Source organism: Ranitomeya variabilis, chromosome 2 (genome assembly GCF_051348905.1).
Source record: "Ranitomeya variabilis isolate aRanVar5 chromosome 2, aRanVar5.hap1, whole genome shotgun sequence".
Classification (NCBI taxonomy): Eukaryota; Metazoa; Chordata; class Amphibia; order Anura; family Dendrobatidae; genus Ranitomeya; species Ranitomeya variabilis.
In genome coordinates, this window is record NC_135233.1 from 503,186,833 (window position 1) to 503,205,489 (window position 18,657).

The 18,657-nt window shown below is 43.7% G+C and overlaps 1 protein-coding gene across 4 annotated transcripts in view; it reads left to right on the plus strand.

The window, feature by feature from the left end:
• Window positions 1-381: 381 nt before the first annotated feature.
• The window catches only part of ANO3 (anoctamin 3), a 704,489-nt gene continuing 686,213 nt past the window's right edge, over window positions 382-18,657 (plus strand). For all 4 annotated transcript variants that reach the window (XM_077288029.1, XM_077288030.1, XM_077288031.1 and 1 more), the window contains exon 1: window positions 382-606. In XM_077288029.1, the coding sequence (XP_077144144.1) occupies window positions 561-606 (46 nt within the window). In that variant the 5' untranslated portion in view covers window positions 382-560. The remainder of the gene's footprint in view (window positions 607-18,657) is intronic.

Genomic DNA, 18,657 nt, shown 5'->3' on the forward strand with positions numbered 1-18,657 from the left:
TTATCAAATATTTTATCCTATAATTGCCGAAAAATGTTAAAACAAAATCTGCTTCTTAGACCTGTTGTATTGTTATTTCTCCTGTATTATTACACATCAGACGAAACGATGTTAACTGTGTATTGATGACGTCTTTATACACATACACACTCTCTAGCTGACAATGCACTTGTAATATTGGCTTATACTGTTTTTCATAGTTCTGTGCTATACTGGGAGCACATGTCCGTCAAGTTCAGCCTTTCTCAGACCCAGATATGTAGTGTGGTGGGATGACATACTGCAGCATGCGGTGGGGAAAAAAAAGAGCATTGCTGTGAATTATCCTTCAAGCAACCGCTAAGGGGAGTCTATAGCTGGACCTCCCTCCATGGTTACTATGACAACATAAGGGAGCACAGTCTATCAGGAGAAGTGTTCAGCTAAAGCAGGTGTCGTATTCCATATCCAGCTCTCTCCGAGCCCCGGGATCCTAGAAGTGGTGATCCATTTCCCTCTATTTCCCATGCATTATCAGCTTGATCCCTTCTCATAAGCGCTGCTCAGCATCCTCTACGAAGATGGTTCATCACTCCGGCTCTATACAATGCTTCAAGCAGCAGAAAGGTCAGTGGGATTTGCCTTTTCCCCTATGATGCGAGCTCTGCATGTCCTTGTGCAGCATGTGCTATCGATGCTGATAATTGCAGGGAAGCCAGTGTAATGCAGATGTGTGGGAATTCATCCTCCTCCCCAGCCCATAGTACAGTCCGAAGGAAGTGGAGAGGAAAGGCTGCTGCCGCTATTCTGGATGATTCACCCAAACTTGTGCAATGACATTATCCGGCAATTAAAACTTACTGCATTGAAAGTTCTGCAACCCGACACACTGTGCCGTCCCTGCCGTGCGCGCAAGACCTGGTTAACCTGTTCAGGGCCTTGCAGTCTATCTAATCTAATCTCATACTCCGCACAGTATGTTTACGTGCCGGTAGTTTACATGTGCACTTGTAGGGCTACGCGTTTTGTTGTATGTTCGCTTACGTCATATTAAGAATGACGATGGTGTCAATAAATGGTCTGCAATTTACTGTTTTACTATGTACAATAAAAAAGTAATAATAGCAATAACAATATAGTGCATTGGTTTTATTGGTTTTATTATTGTAATTTTTAGAGCTACATTGTGATGATGATGATGATGATGATGAAAATAATGTATTGTTTGTAATTATTTCCTGCCTTACAATAAGTAGATTGGAGAGCTAAATAATACACATATGATAGTAATGATAATACTATCATTGGTAATAATATTTTGAACTTAACCTTACCAAAAATGGTAAAACAAAGTGCTGTGACATGTGCTAAAACAAGTACAGGATTATTATTATTATTATTATTATTATTATTATTATTATTATTATTAAAACTATTATTCTTGTCATTGTTCACTTTATTATTATTTTTATTTATTTATGTTTGTATTAATATTTTGGAACTATTAAATGTTAAAGTTAAGTAGTTTCAAAATTACTGCTAAATATTGTAGCCAATTCTCTTTGTGCCCAAGGAGACTTTTCAGAAAGTGCCCCCTCCACATCCTGCAGGTCTCTGAACTTCCATGACATAGCTGTATGATAGACAATAGATAGATCATTATTGAAATTGGCACCTGATTGCAATAAAGAACCACAGAACCTACAAAACTATTATCAGCAGCTTAGTCATGGACATGGTTTTATATATATATATATATATGTATATATATATATATATATATATATATATATATATATATATATATATATATATATATATATATATATATATATATATATTAATCCCTGCATGATATTCTGGCAAGACATGTGCCTTGGGACTAGTTTCTAGTAGGGTGCCAGGAAGTAACCCTGCCCTAGTCAGATCGCTTACATTCAGGTCTAGCGCATCATGCTGCATGTTTGTCCCTGGTTGATGCAAGTCTAGCTATGACAGGCTTCATGTTATAAATATGTGCAGTCAGCCCCTCTGTAGGATAGATGCCGCAGCTTACTACAGTAGAATAATAATGTGGCAGTGTGAGAAATCCTACAGTTTTGCCCATATACTGCAGCTTCTGTAACTGAACTGTCAACTAAGATCAGCAAAAGTGCAGGTATTCTCAGAATTTACTTTTAAAGGGGATCTCCAGTGTGTTTTTAAAGTGGTGATCCATGGGGATAACAGAAGAAAAGAAGCTATTGTCATCCCAGGATCTAGTCACTCCAGTGCTGTCTCTCCAATGCTACATAAGCAATGATGTCACAACCACCAGTCACCTGACCGCTGTGGCCACTGATTAGCTGCTGGGTCAGGTGACTGGTGGTTGTTAGGGTGTCATCACCTCCAATCCGGTGGAGACTTACCAGAAACCCCTTAAAAGTTAACTCCTTATATTAACATATTAGTTGTAGAGTACAGAATTTACTAAGACATGTCCAGATAAGTGTCAAATCCTGAAGTATAAAAATATTACAAAAAGCAGATGTAAGAGAGTGCAGCTCATGTGGTGCAATTGCCGCCTTGTCAATTGCTTAACGGTATACGCAAGCAAATGTTTTCTCTATTGGCTCTCTCATGTACTTTATTGTATTGAATTTACATCTGCTCACTTCTGGCTCTGTAGTTGTATAGTTAAAAATCTAGTACCTGTGGATCCAGCTGTGAGTGACCTGGCAGTAGTGAGATGTGTTGCTGGAGATGTCAATCTAGAAGCCCTCAATTAGCCCTCGTGAGATGTCCCTGATGATGACATTGTATGAGAGACCTTAACGTAAGATATAGAACGGTGAGCTCCTATAATCTTACTTTTTTAGAGCTATAGCTTGTGTTGGGAAGAGGTAAGCAGGATCAATCCATTGCATACAACTCAGAGATCCGCAGAGTAGGTTCTAGGGCTAGGAAGTCACCAAAGAACAGTGATAGTATATTGTAGCTCATGAAGTCTACACATATGTGAAGTATACCCAAGCACTGACTACCCAGTGGAGGGATTGAGCTGGCACTAGTAGGGAGATCCAGAGTTAGGTAATCACCAATAAGGAGTCTTTTGGAACTTAGAAATTCATCAGATTCCCAGTTTCCTAAGTGAAAGTTTCTCTAGGTATTTTCTTCAGAGTGCTGGCATGCCATAAGAGCCCTGCACAGCCCACACCAAGTATTTTTCTTTCTGAGTTTATATGAAAAATGTAGGCTGAGTATGGGTTTATAACAAATTATGGGCTCCATATTTCATATCTGTACCACACAAATCTCTTACACACCAATGGGTATGAATTTGAACAGACCCTTTATATGTTGCCACATGTATAACTCTGTGCAACTTTTATTTTATATAGAGGCACAGAAAGGTTTTATATAGAACAGTGATACCAGCAGTGGTACAATTGCTACCATTGACCCCTGCAACATTGATCACATGGCACCTAGAGGGTATCTTGGCAGCCGGTGGCCTGCTGAAGACCAACATCACTGCCATCTTGGTACTCCTGTGAAGCTCAACTACACGAAATTGAAATCAATAAATGCTTACCACACAAAAAACAAGCCCTCACACAACATTATATACATAACTGAAAAATGTTACAGGTCTTGGAAAATAGTGAAAAAAAGAACATTTTCATCGTTTCACCCCACTTGGAAATTTTTGGTAAAATGAATGGTATCATTTACAAATGGTAAAATCAATTTGCAAGATGGTCCATCAGACAGGTCAGTACTTTGTGACCCTGGATGTCAGGCCCTGGAATCTGTTTACCTCCCAACATACCCAACTCTTCTTTAGATTAACAGCCCAGCTAATCGAAAGAAGAACCAGGAGTAAAGGAACTAAAGAGATTCATTGGCGTCTTGTCCAGCAGTCACAGATTACTAGTCTGGCTAATGGACCATATTTTTGCAAATGGATTCTACCATTTCTAGTGTCATTCAAAACTACAGTTTATCCAGCAAAAAACAAGCCTTCATATGTCTATGTTGAAGCAAAAATAAAAAGTTGAGGCTCTTAGAAAAGGGCAAACAAATAACAAAATCACAAAACATAAAAAATTCCCTTATCACTAATGGGATAAAGAGGTTTTGTAATATTTTATAAAAGAGATCTACTTAAGGGCTACATTGTAGTCGAGAAATGTTCATTGTGCTATAGGTGTAGGCTCTGTTCTACCATAAGTGTTGAGTTATAGTTTTCGTCCTCTATTTCTAAAACATGTAGACTTCTATAACTATTTTAGGAAAGACTGGTACAGTTTTATATAATTTTGGATGCTACATAGTGATTTTTGTAAAGATCCAGTTAGTTAAAAGCATATTTATAGGAGAGTGGACGTAGGAGTTATACCTAGGTTTACATCCTAGAAGATCCAAATGCTTTTCTGCCACATGAGATACAAATATAAAGAGCACATGGTAAGTGTTGTTTGTCATGATCTCTGCAGGCAGAGATCATAGCAAGCCTATAGAGGGACAAGCTCTCGGAAGATGGAACTATACTGACCATGAACTAAGCCTGCCGCGCAACTAGAAATAGCCAGGTAGCATTTCCTATTTATTGCTAGATGCCCAGCTCTGGCCTAAGACCTAAATAGCTAGCAGAGGGAAATATAAGACCTGGCTTACCTCTAGAGAAATATTCCAAAGAAGACAGTAGCCCCCCACATATAATGACGGTGAGTTCAGATGAAACAACAAACGCAGCAGGAAAATAGTCTTAGCAAATTTGAGGTCCGCTTACTAGATAGCAGAAGACAGATAGTATACTTTCATGGTCAGCAGAAAAACACTAACAAAACACCATCCAGAGATTACCTTAAACTCTGGCATTAACTCATAACACCAGAGTAGCAATCCCTGATCAACGAGAGCTTTCCAGACACAGTAACAAAACTTCAGCTGTGAACTGGAACAAATAGGCAAAACGAAACATGGACAAAAGTCCAACTTATCTAGTAGTTGTCAGAAGCAGGAACAAGCACTGAGAGGCATCAGATAACATTGTTGACCGGCAAGAAACCACCAGAGAAATGAGCTTAAATAGCAACACCCACTACTGATGGAAACAGGTGAAACAGGAAAGAGGATGACAAGTCCAATTCCACAAGCGGCCACCGGGGGAGCCCAGAATCCAAATTCACAACAGTACCCCCCCCTCAAGGAGGGGGCACCGAACCCTCACCAGATCCACCAGGGCGACCAGGATGAGCCCTATGGAAGGCACGAACAAGATCAGAAGCATGAACATCAGATGCATTGACCCAAGAATTATCCTCCTGGCCGTAACCCTTCCAGTTGACCAGATACTGGAGTCTCCGTCTGGAAACACGAGAGTCCAAAATTTTCTCCACAACGTACTCCAACTCACCCTCAACCAACACCGGAGCAGGAGGCTCAACTGAAGGTACAACAGGTACCTCATACCTGCGCAATAACGACCGATGAAAAACGTTATGAATGGAAAAGGACGCAGGGAGGTCCAAACGGAAAGAAACAGGATTAAGAATCTCCAATATTCTATAAGGGCCGATGAACCGAGGTTTAAACTTAGGAGAAGAGACCCTCATAGGGACAAAACGAGAAGACAACCACACCAAATCTCCAACACAAAGCCGAGAACCAACACGACGATGACGGTTGGCAAAACGCTGAGTCTTCTCCTGGGACAACTTCAAATTGTCCATAACCTGCCCCCAGATGTGATGCAATCTCTCCACCACCGCATCCACTCCAGGACAATCCGAGGATTCCACCTGACCGGAGGAAAATCGAGGGTGAAACCCCGAATTACAGAAAAACGGGGACACCAAGGTGGAAGAGCTGGCCCGATTATTGAGGGCGAACTCTGCCAATGGCAAAAAAGCAACCCAATCATCCTGGTCAGCAGAGACAAAACACCTCAGATATGTCTCCAGGGTCTGATTAGTCCGCTCGGTCTGGCCATTAGTCTGAGGGTGAAAAGCAGATGAAAAAGACAAATCTATGCCCATCCTAGCACAGAATGCCCGCCAAAATCTAGACACAAATTGGGTACCTCTGTCAGAAACAATATTCTCAGGAATACCGTGCAATCGGACAACATTCTGAAAAAACAGAGGAACCAACTCAGAAGAAGAAGGCAACTTGGGCAGAGGAACCAAATGGACCATTTTAGAGAAACGGTCACAGACCACCCAGATGACAGACATCTTCTGGGAAACAGGCAGATCTGAAATAAAATCCATCGAGATGTGTGTCCAAGGCCTCTTAGGAATAGGCAAGGGCAACAGCAGTCCGCTAGCCCGAGAACTACAAGACTTGGCCCGAGCACAAATGTCACATGACTGCACAAAGACTCGCACATCTCGTGACAGGGAAGGCCACCAGAAGGATCTTGCCACCAAATCCCTGGTACCAAAAATTCCGGGATGACCTGCCAATGCAGAAGAATGTACCTCAGAGATGACTCTACTGGTCCAATCATCCGGAACAAACAGTCTATCAGGCGGACAACGATCCGGTCTATCCGCCTGAAACTCTTGCAAGGACCGCCGCAGATCAGGAGAAACGGCCGACAAAATTACTCCCTCCCTGAGGATACCTGTGGGTTCAGCATTACCAGGAGAGTCCGGGTCAAAACTCCTAGAAAGGGCATCTGCCTTAACATTCTTAGAACCCGGTAGGTATGACACCACAAAATTAAAGCGAGAAAAAAATAAAGACCAGCGCGCCTGTCTAGGATTCAGGCGCCTGGCAGTCTCAAGATAAATCAAATTTTTGTGGTCAGTCAATACCACCACCTGATGCTTAGCCCCCTCTAGCCAATGGCGCCACTCCTCAAACGCCCACTTCATGGCCAAAAGCTCCCTATTCCCAACATCATAATTCCGCTCTGCGGGCGAAAATTTGCGAGAAAAGAAGGCACAAGGCCTAATGACGGAGCAGTCGGAACCTTTCTGCGACAACACTGCCCCAGCTCCGATCTCCGAAGCGTCAACCTCAACCTGAAAAGGCAGATTCACATCAGGCTGACGTAACACAGGGGCAGAGGCAAAACGGTGCTTAAGCTCCTGAAAGGCCTCTACAGCATGAGGGGACCAATTAGCAACATCAGCGCCATGTCTGGTCAAATCAGTCAGTGGTTTAACGACATCCGAAAAACCAGCAATAAATCGGCGGTAAAAGTTGGCAAAGCCCAAAAATCTCTGAAGACCCTTAAGAGAGGAGGGCTGAGTCCAGTCACAAATAGCTTGCACCTTGACGGGATCCATCTCAATGGAAGAGGGAGAAAAAATATACCCCAAAAAGGAAATTTTCTGGACCCCAAAAACGCACTTAGACCCCTTCACACATAAAGAATTAGACCGCAGAACCTGAAAAACTCTCCTGACCTGCTGGACATGAGAGTCCCAGTCATCAGAAAAAATCAGAATATCATCCAGATATATTATCATAAATTTATCCAGAAAATCGCGGAAAATATCATGCATAAAAGACTGGAAAACTGAAGGGGCATTAGAAAGACCAAAAGGCATGACCAAATACTCAAAGTGGCCCTCGGGCGTATTAAATGCGGTCTTCCACTCATCCCCCTGCCTGATCCGCACCAAATTATACGCCCCACGAAGATCAATTTTAGAGAACCACTTAGCACCCTCTATACGAGCAAACAAATCAGTAAGCAATGGCAATGGGTATTGGTACTTAACAGTGATCTTATTCAGAAGCCGATAATCAATACATGGTCTCAAAGAGCCGTCCTTTTTTGAGACAAAGAAAAACCCAGCTCCCAAGGGAGAAGAAGATGGACGAATATGTCCCTTTTCCAAAGACTCCTTTATATATTCCCGCATAGCAGCATGTTCCGGCACAGACAGATTAAACAAACGACCCTTTGGATATTTGCAACCCGGTATCAAATCTATGGCACAATCGCACTCACGGTGCGGAGGTAACGACCCAAGCTTGGGTTCGTCAAAGACGTCTTGGTAATCAGAGAGGAACTCAGGGACTTCAGAGGGAATGGACGACGAAATAGAAACCAAAGGTAAGTCCCCATGAATACCCTTACATCCCCAGCTCAACACAGACATTGCTCTCCAGTCCAAGACTGGATTGTGAGACTGCAACCATGGCAATCCCAGTACCAAATCGTCATGTAAATTATACAGCACCAGGAAACGAATAATCTCCTGGTGATCCGGATTGATACGCATGGTTACTTGTGTCCAGTATTGTGGTTTATTATTAGCCAATGGGGTGGAGTCAATCCCCTTCAGAGGAATAAGAGTCTCCAAAGGCTCTAAATCAAAACCACAACGATTGGCAAAGGACCAATCCATAAGACTCAGAGCGGCGCCAGAGTCAACATAGGCGTCCGTGGCAATGGATGACAAAGAGCAAATCAGGGTTACAGACAAAATAAACTTAGACTGAATGGTGCCAATGGAAACAGACTTATCAAGCTTCTTTGTACGCCTAGAGCATGCTGATATAACATGAGTAGAATCCCCACAATAGAAGCACAATCCATTCTTCCGTCTAAAATTCTGTCGCTCGCTCCTGGACAGAATTCTATCACACTGCATACTTTCTGGCGTCTTTTCCATAGACACCGCCAGATGGTGCACCGGTTTGCGCTCCCGCAGACGCCTATCAATCTGAATAGCCATTGTCATGGACTCATTCAGACCTGCAGGCACAGGGAACCCCACCATAACATCCTTAACGGCATCAGAGAGACCTTCTCTGAAAGTTGCCGCCAAGGCGCACTCATTCCACTGAGTAAGCACAGACCATTTACGGAATTTTTGGCAGTAAACCTCAGCTTCGTCTTGCCCCTGAGATAGTGCCATCAAAGTTTTTTCTGCCTGAAGTTCCAAATGAGGTTCCTCATAAAGCAAGCCCAAGGCCAGAAAAAACGCATCCACATCGCGCAACGCAGGATCCCCTGCTGGCAATGAGAAGGCCCAATCTTGAGGGTCACCCCTGAGCAAGGAAATCACAATCCTAACCTGCAGAGCAGGGTCTCCAGCTGAACGAGACTTCAGGGACAAATAAAGCTTACAATTATTTCGGAAATTCTGGAAGCTAGCTCTATTCCCTGTGAAGAACTCCGGCAAAGGAATTCTCGGCTCAGATACTGGAGCATGTACCACAAAATCTTGTAAATTTTGTACTTTCGTGATGAGATTATTCAAACCCGCAGTTACACTCTGAAGATCCATTATTGTCAGGTGCACACAGAGCCATACAGAGATTAGGAGGAGAGAGAGGAAAAAGACTGCAGCAAGGCAAACTGGAGGGAAAAAAAAAAAAAAAAAAAAAAAAAATTCCAGCAGACTTCTTATAACTCTCCTTTCTCAACCTGGGTCTTTAACACTATACAGGCCGGTCAAACTGTCATGATCTCTGCAGGCAGAGATCATAGCAAGCCTATAGAGGGACAAGCTCTCGGAAGATGGAACTATACTGACCATGAACTAAGCCTGCCGCGCAACTAGAAATAGCCAGGTAGCATTTCCTATTTATTGCTAGATGCCCAGCTCTGGCCTAAGACCTAAATAGCTAGCAGAGGGAAATATAAGACCTGGCTTACCTCTAGAGAAATATTCCAAAGAAGACAGTAGCCCCCCACATATAATGACGGTGAGTTCAGATGAAACAACAAACGCAGCAGGAAAATAGTCTTAGCAAATTTGAGGTCCGCTTACTAGATAGCAGAAGACAGATAGTATACTTTCATGGTCAGCAGAAAAACACTAACAAAACACCATCCAGAGATTACCTTAAACTCTGGCATTAACTCATAACACCAGAGTAGCAATCCCTGATCAACGAGAGCTTTCCAGACACAGTAACAAAACTTCAGCTGTGAACTGGAACAAATAGGCAAAACGAAACATGGACAAAAGTCCAACTTATCTAGTAGTTGTCAGAAGCAGGAACAAGCACTGAGAGGCATCAGATAACATTGTTGACCGGCAAGAAACCACCAGAGAAATGAGCTTAAATAGCAACACCCACTACTGATGGAAACAGGTGAAACAGGAAAGAGGATGACAAGTCCAATTCCACAAGCGGCCACCGGGGGAGCCCAGAATCCAAATTCACAACAGTTGTTTCAGCGGTTTACTTAGGGACCCAAGAGCATTAAGTTTAGAGTATTGGCCTAATAGACTTAGTTTTGTCTCGTGTATAGATTTTGGACTGTTGAGTATGTCAGAAGGGTTTACATTTGAGGGTCGGAGAGCTTTGTCACAAATTATTTGTATAGTAAGTTCTTGTTACCCTATTGCTGGATTACCAGTTAGGCATAGTAGTCACTGCCTATGAAGCCCACATCCTTTGGGGCCCTGCACAATAGATGAAAAATAATATTGATTTGACACTGAAGTAATTTTACAATCAGCATGCCAGCCAGGCAGGCTAACATTGGAGGCCAGAGAGAGAAACGAATCACTGATGTGAACACTACAGCAAGCAGCAGTGGAATTATGTTTTGATTGTTGTCAGGTTTTTTCCCGAAGTCACGAGCAGTAGAGGAAGGGAATCTATGTGATCAGGTGTGGCAACCGTGTGATTGTCCAGAACGAGGAATGGGAATGGAGGAGATGTTGGTGGCCGCGAGTTCTCAACGACTGTAGATCATCATAAAACATTCATAAGTAGAAGCTTCAGGAAAACAGACAAATATATACAATAGACGCGTACACCCAAGGTCAACGTTAGTTAATAATTTTGGGGGGGTTTTAATGGAGTTTCATTAACTTAATTTTTGTTCTATTTAACAACATTGAATTAATGTATTGCTGTATTTAAATGGTTATTAGTAAATTTAACAAATTATGAAGAAATTATTTGCCGGAGGGGCCTAAAGATTTTGGCTACCTAGGGGCCTCCACAGGGTTTAATCTGGTGCTGTATTTCTCCTGCAGCTTCAATGTAAAGAAAATACAACATTTTTAGATGTTCACCTATAGCAGAACCTGACATAATAGACTTTCAACTTTGTTGAGTGAGAAAAGATCAAATTGTGCACAAAAAAACTGCATTTGATTTAGGTAAAGGGATTCTCCAACAATATAAAACACATAAACATTAGTGAAATGTATTAAAATTCCTTAATTCTGACAACTGTACACATAATTTTTTACCAGTGCCAGTCCCATATGTGTAATTTATACTGAGTAAGCATAGATGGTCTGACACCGATAGGTCGAATAAAACAAACCGACTGAATGGAACAGAGGTCGAATATGCACACTTCTGCTCTAATTCATTCTCTAAGGGACTGCCGGAGACAGTTAAACATAGCGCCACACATGGCTATCACCAGTAGTGATCACATGTCGACCTGTCATTGCTAGAGCAGGAAGAACAGACCCAGTCTAGGACCCGAGAAGCATCGCAAACTAAGCAACAGGACATGGATTTTAATACACAGACCACACTGCAGTTATTAATCTTAGCTCTTTCCTGATCACAGCTTTTCATCTTATAATAAAGAAAAAATGAGCAGTAATAATAAATATTTCCATTTTATTTGAAGTGATAATTACACTTTTAGAAACCATTTGATTAACTAATTAATCATAAATAAAAATATAAAAAGAAAATACACCTTGTTATTAGTCGGTAATAAAAATCTACCATTTTGTGTCTACATCACCTATGAAAACCAATGGGCCTCCAAGATTGTAGGGAACAAAAAGCTTTGTATTTTATTTTGCAATCTTGCTCCATATGCCTCTCATTTTCTTCTAATATAGATTCTGTAGTTTAGCAAGAAGCAGGAGATGAAGAAGGGGAGTGGAAGTGTTATTGAAGAATTTGCCATCACAAGGTTTGTCAATATCCAATAACCAAAGAGGCACAAAGATCTACAAAGGTTCCCCAAGGCACAAAACTGATAAGTTATCCCCTATCCAGAGGATAGGGATAATTTAATGATCTCAGAGAACCCTAGTGATCCTAAGAACGTAGCACTGGATCTGGAGAGCCATGCTCTACAGAGCTCTGTCTCATATATGTAATGATTCCACCCTTCAGTGCGGGGCTGTCTGTGCAATGATTGACAGTTCAGTTGTCAGGGGTGTGAAGAGGTGTCTGTGTTTTGATTGACAGATTGGCCATCCAATTTGAGACCGGGAGTTCCTGAGCGCTTGTCAGGGGCTCTGAGCTTCCATAATTGCTCAGCTATTTAACTGAGCTGGCAGTCACAGATAGCTGAAGCTATGGCAGACAGCTAAGTGTGGTTTGTTCCTATGCACCTTTTATTTTGTTCATTGATATAGCTCCCTGACCTTGGACCTCGTTCTGACGATCTGTCTGTTTAATCCATTTGCTCTGACTTGCTATCCTCTAGGTATTTTGACCTCGGACCATGACCTGATTATGCTTTTGTTTCTTCCCTCTGCTTATGATGCACCCTCCTATCTTTTGACCTCCTAGACTATCCAGACTCAAGGTTTGTCCATGAGAAGTGACCCAGCTTCACAGTATAAAGCGGAAGTGCACATGCTCAACATCTGCTCCATTTGTTGTCTATGGCAGCAGTAGCCAACCTTTCTTACCTTGAGAGCTACATTCAACACTGAGAGATGTTTGCAAGCCACATCCAGTGTCCCATCTTCACCAGAGTAATGACATTCAGAACCAATCATTACCATTATGATAATAACCAAAGCATCCCCACCTTGTTTCTCCATTGCAGTAAGGCAGTGTACTTACATTCAAAGGTTCCTACTTTACCCCTTTTCTGTATTCCCATATCAGGTACTCACTACACTATTGCATCCAGATTTATGCAATAATATCATCCTATCTCCAGTTTGCAATGTGTATTTCTCTCCTCCATCCCTCTGTCAGTATATGCATATCCATATCTATACTTCTCTGTGAAACTCAATCTGGAGAACTCTTCATAGTTCACTTGTAGACCTAATGCTAATGTATCAAGCAGGCAGACAATTGCGAGAAACACATCTTGAGCTCATGAGCCCCATGTAGCCCTTGAGCCACAGGTTGGGGACTCCTGGTCTATGGAATTGTTGGAAATAGCAAAGAACAGCTCTTAATTATTTTTGTCAGACCCATAGACAATGGATCAAGAGTCCCTTCTGCTCAATTCAGGAGAGAGCTCTGCAGAGCCATGTACTTGATACAGCTTGGGGTCGGTTCCCCAGCAACATATTTTTGGAATAACCCTTAAATCAAGACTAGGGTTGAGCGAAACGGATCGGTCATTTTCATAAGTCGCCGACTTTTGGCAAAGTCGGCGTCTCATGAAACCCGACCCGATCCCTGTGTGGGGTCGGCCACGCGGTACGCGACTTTTGCGCCAAAGTCGCGTTTCAATGACGCTCAAAGCGCCATTTCTCAGCCAATGAAGGTGGACGCAGAGTGTGGGCAGCGTGATGACATAGATCTCAGTCCCCACAATCTTAGAGAAGGGCATTGCAGTGATTGGCTTGCTTTCTGTGGCGTCACAGGGGCTATAAAGGGGCGTTCCCGCCGACCGCCATCTTACTGCTGCTGATCTGAGCATAGGGAGAGGTTGCTGCCGCTTCTTCAGAAGCAGGGAGAGCGTTAGGCAGGGTAAATGAACCCCAAACCGCTTGTGCTGTAGCGATTCCCACTGTCCAACACCACCTTTTGTTTGCAGGGACAGTGGAAGCTACATTTTTTTTTCTCTCAGCGCTGTAGCTCATTGGGCTGCCCTAGAAGGCTCCCTGATAGCTGTATTGCTGTGTGTACGCCGCTGTGTAAACCAACTGCTTTTTTCAAAGCACAAATCCTGTTGTTCCTTCCTTTCTGCACAGCTATCTTGTTTGTTTGTCCACACTTTTGTTTTTTTTGGTGCAGCTGTCCACTCCTTGTTATTGCTGCCTGCCATACTTGCTGAGATTACTGCAGGGAGATAGAAATTGTAGGACAGTCCCTTTTTTTTTTTTTTTTTTTTTTTAATTCTCCCTGGAAAAAAAAATTGTGGGAGATTAAGATTGACATTTCAGCTTGAGTGCCGGTACTGTGTGTGCCATCTGTCTCAAATTATTGGGCCACAGAAAACCTAGTGTGTCATACTGGGAATTTTTTATTTTTTTTTCAAATTCTCCCTGGAAAAAAAAAATAGTGGGAGATTAAGATTGGCATTTCAGCTTGAGTGCCGGTACTGTGTGTGCCATCTGTCTCAAATTATTGGGCCACAGAAAACCTAGTGTGTCATACTGGGATTTTTTTTCTTTTCAAATTCTCCCTGGAAAAAAAAAATAGTGGGAGATTAAGATTGACATTTCAGCTTGAGTGCCGGTACTGTGTGTGCCATCTGTCTCAAATTATTGGGCCACAGAAAACCTAGTGTGTCATACTGGGAATTTTTTTTTTTTCAAATTCTCCCTGGAAAAAAAAATAGTGGGAGATTAAGATTGGCATTTCAGCTTGAGTGCCGGTACTGTGTGTGCCATCTGACTCAAATTATTGGGGCACAGAAAACCTAGTGTGTCATACTGGGAATTTTTTTTTTCAAATTCTCCCTGGAAAAAAAAAATAGTGGGAGATTAAGATTGGCATTTCAGCTTGAGTGCCAGTACTGTGTGTGCCATCTGTCTCAAATTATTGGGCCACAGAAAACCTAGTGTGTCATACTGGGATTTTTTTTTCAAATTCTCCCTGGAAAAAAAAATAGTGGGATATTAAGATTGGCATTTCAGCTTGAGTGCCGGTACTGTGTGTGCCATCTGTCTCAAATTATTGGGCCACAGAAAACCTAGTGTGTCATACTGGGATTTTTTTTTTTTTTCAAAGTCTCCCTGGAAAAAAAAACAGTGGGAGATTAAGATTGGCATTTCAGCTTGAGTGCCGGTACTGTGTGTGCCATCTGTCTCAAATTATTGGGCCACAGAAAACCTAGTGTGTCATACTGGGATTTTTTTTTTTTTTTCAAATTCTCCCTGGAAAAAAAAAATAGTGGGAGATTAAGATTGGCATTTCTGCTTGAGTGCCGGTCCTGTGTGTGCCATCTGTCTCAAATTATTGGGGCCCAGAAAACCGAGTGTGTAACATTGGGCCTGATTTTCCTTTCAGTTTCAGCCACCTAAAGGTATATATAAATCCTACAGAAGTTTGAGTTCACCTTATAAGTTGTGTTACAGTAACAAATACCGTTACTTTGGTTACGTTTTGCAAACAATGAGGAAGTCTGGTGGAAGAGGTCATGGCCGTGGGCGGTCATTGTCAGCTGATAATGATGGTAGTGGTGGTAGAGCATCAGGTGGTCGTGGTAAAAGCAATACAGCACCTAAGTCTCGAGTTGTTGAGCCAGGTTCGTCGTCTGGCTACACAAGGCCTCGAACGCTCCCTTTTCTGGGAGTAGGAAAACCGCTTTTAAAGCCGGAGCAGCAAGAAAAAGTTTTGGCTTTCCTTGCTGACTCAGCCTCTAGCTCTTTTGCCTCCTCTTCTGGAACTGGTAAATGTAAAAGCAGCGCGTCCTTAGTGGATGTTCACGGTCAGGGAGAAGCCGCTTCCTTGTCTTCTTCAGCAAGAACAACAGAGAAGGATGCATCTGGCGACACAACGTGTTACTCCATGGAGCTCTTTACACATACCGTTCCTGGGTTACAAAGTGAAACAGTTAACAGGCCATGCCCAGTAGAAGTTGCATTGGACATGGAGTGCACAGATGCACAGCCACAGCCAGATTACTATGCTGTTCCTTTGACTCAGACCAGAACATTGCCCTCGCAGTGTACTGAGCCAGAATCAAACCCAGCTGAGACTATGGTGCCCCGTCACGAACGCTATCCCACCTGCTTACACGGTGACACAGACGAAGTTGCACACGAGATAGAAGAGGAGGTCATTGATGACCCAGTTGTTGACCCCGATTGGCAGCCATTGGGGGAACAGGGTGCAGGCGGCAGTAGTTCTGAAGCGGAGGAGGAGGAGACGCAGCAGGCATCAACAAAGCAACAGGTTCCATCTGCCATGCCCGTATCTGGCCAAAAACGCATGGCAAAGGCAAAACCAGTTGTAAGACAGCGTGGCCATCCAGATAAAGAAGCTCAGTGTGCAATGCCTGAAAAGGTATCCCATAGTAGAAAGAGTGCAGTCTGGCATTTTTTTAAACAACATCCAAATGATCAGCGCAAAGTAATCTGTATAAAATGTTCAACTAGCTTAAGCAGAGGTCATAATCTAAAAAGTCTAAATACAAGTTGCATGCATAGACATTTAACCACCATGCATTTGCAAGCCTGGACTAACTACCAAACGTCCCTTAAGGTTGTAGCACCCTCGGCGAATGAAGCTAGTCAGCAACGCTACATCCCTTCCGGCACTGTAAGCCCACCATTTCCCGCACCACCTGCAGTATCTGTGCAGGTTTCGTCGCTAGGCCAAAGCAGTCAGGGAATCACCAGGTTCGCAGTAGGAAACACTGCATGTAGGGCACCGGCAAGAATACCGTCTCCAACCCTCTTTCAGTCTGCCATGTCCACCGGCACCCCCGCTAGTTCCACGATCTCCAGCTCTCCAGTCCAGCTCACCCTACATGAGACTCTCGTTAGAAAAAGGAAGTACTCATCCTCGCATCCGCGTACACAGGGTTTGAACGCCCACATTGCTAGACTAATCTCGTTAGAGATGATGCCCTACCGGTTAGTTGAAAATGAAGCTTTCAAAGCCCTGATGGACTACGCTGTACCACGCTACGAGCTACCCAGTCGACACTTCTTTTCCAGAAAAGCCATCCCAGCCCTCCACCAACATGTTAAAGAGCGCATCGTCCATGCACTCAGGCAATATGTGACTACAAAGGTGCACCTGACAACAGATGCATGGACCAGTAGGCATGGCCAGGGACGTTACGTGTCCATCACGGCACACTGGGTGAATGTGGTGGATGCAGGGTCCACAGGGGACAGCAATATTGGGACAGTTCTGCCTAGCCCACGGTCTAGGAAACAGTTGGCTGTAGGCGTTCGCCCCCCCTCCTCCTCCTCCTCGTCCTCCTGCAGAAGCGAGAGCTCGTCGACAGACTGCAGTCGCACAACCAGTCCATCCACAGCTGCCACTGTTGCACACCAGGTGTCCCATTATGGCACAGCTAGTGGCAAGCGTCAACAGGCTGTATTGGCAATGAAGTGTTTGGGCGACAACAGACACACCGCGGATGTTCTTTCCGAGTTCTTGCAGACAGAAACTCAGTCATGGCTGGGCACTGTACATCTTGAGGCTGCAAAGGTAGTGAGTGATAACGGAAGGAATTTCATGGCTGCCATAGCACTTTCCCAACTGAAACACATTCCTTGCCTGGCTCACACATTAAACCTGGTGGTGCAGTGCTTCCTGAAAAGTTATCCGGGGTTACCCGACCTGCTCCTCAAAGTGCGCAGACTTTGCTCGCATATCCGCCGTTCGCCCGTACACTCCAGCCGTATGCAGAACTATCAGCGGTCTTTGAACCTTCCCCAGCTTCGCTTAATCATCGATGTTGCAACAAGGTGGAACTCAACACTGCACATGCTTCAGAGACTGCGCGAACAGAGGCGTGCTGTTATGTATTTGTGGGAGGATACACATACACGGGCAGGCAGTTGGATGGCAGACATGGAGTTGTCAGGTGTGCAGTGGTCAAAGGTACAGGACCTGTGTCAAGTCCTTCAGTGTTTTGAGGAATGCACACGACTGGTTAGTGCAGACAACGCCGTAATAAGCATGAGCATCCCCCTAATGCGTCTGCTGATGCAAAGTTTGACGCACATAAAGGAGCAGGCGTCTGCAGCCGAGGAAGAGGAAAGCCTTGATGACAGTCAGCTATTGTCTGGTCAGGGCAGTCTACAGGACGAGGTAGCGGGCGAAGAGGAGGAGGACGAGGAGGATGATGGGGATGAGTATTTTTTAAATGAGGAAGCTTCTCCGGGGCCAATGGAAATTGGTGGCGTGGCAAGGCCGGGTACAGGTTTTTTGGAGGGAGACAAGTGACGTAGATTTGCCTGTAACTGCCCCTCAAACCAGCACAACCGCAGATTTGACAATTGGCACTTTGGCCCACATGGCGGATTATGCCTTACGTATCCTCAAAAGGGACCCACGCATTATTAAAATGATGACCGATGATGATTACTGGTTGGCCTGCCTCCTTGATCCTCGCTATAAAGGCAAATTGCAAAATATTGTGCCACATGAGAACCTCGAACAAATATTAGCAACCAAACAAGCAACTCTTGTAGACCGTTTGATTCAGGCATTCCCAGCACACAGCGCCGTCGATGGTTCTCACACGAGCTGCAGGGGGCTACAGGGCAGAGGTGTTAGAGGTGCACAAATCAGAAGTCGCTTTGGACAGAGGGGTTTTCTGACCAGGTTGTGGACTGATTTTGCAATGACCGCAGACAGGACAGGTACTGCAGCATGTATTCAAAGTGACAGGAGACAACATTTGTCCAGTATGGTTACTAACTATTTTTCATCCCTTATCGATGTTCTCCCTCAACCGTCATTCCCATTTGATTACTGGGCATCCAAATTAGACACCTGGCCTGAATTGGCAGAATATGCATTGCAGGAGCTTGCTTGCCCAGCAGCTAGTGTTCTATCAGAAAGAGTATTCAGTGCTGCTGGATCAATATTAACGGAAAAAAGGACTCGTCTGGCTACCCAAAATGT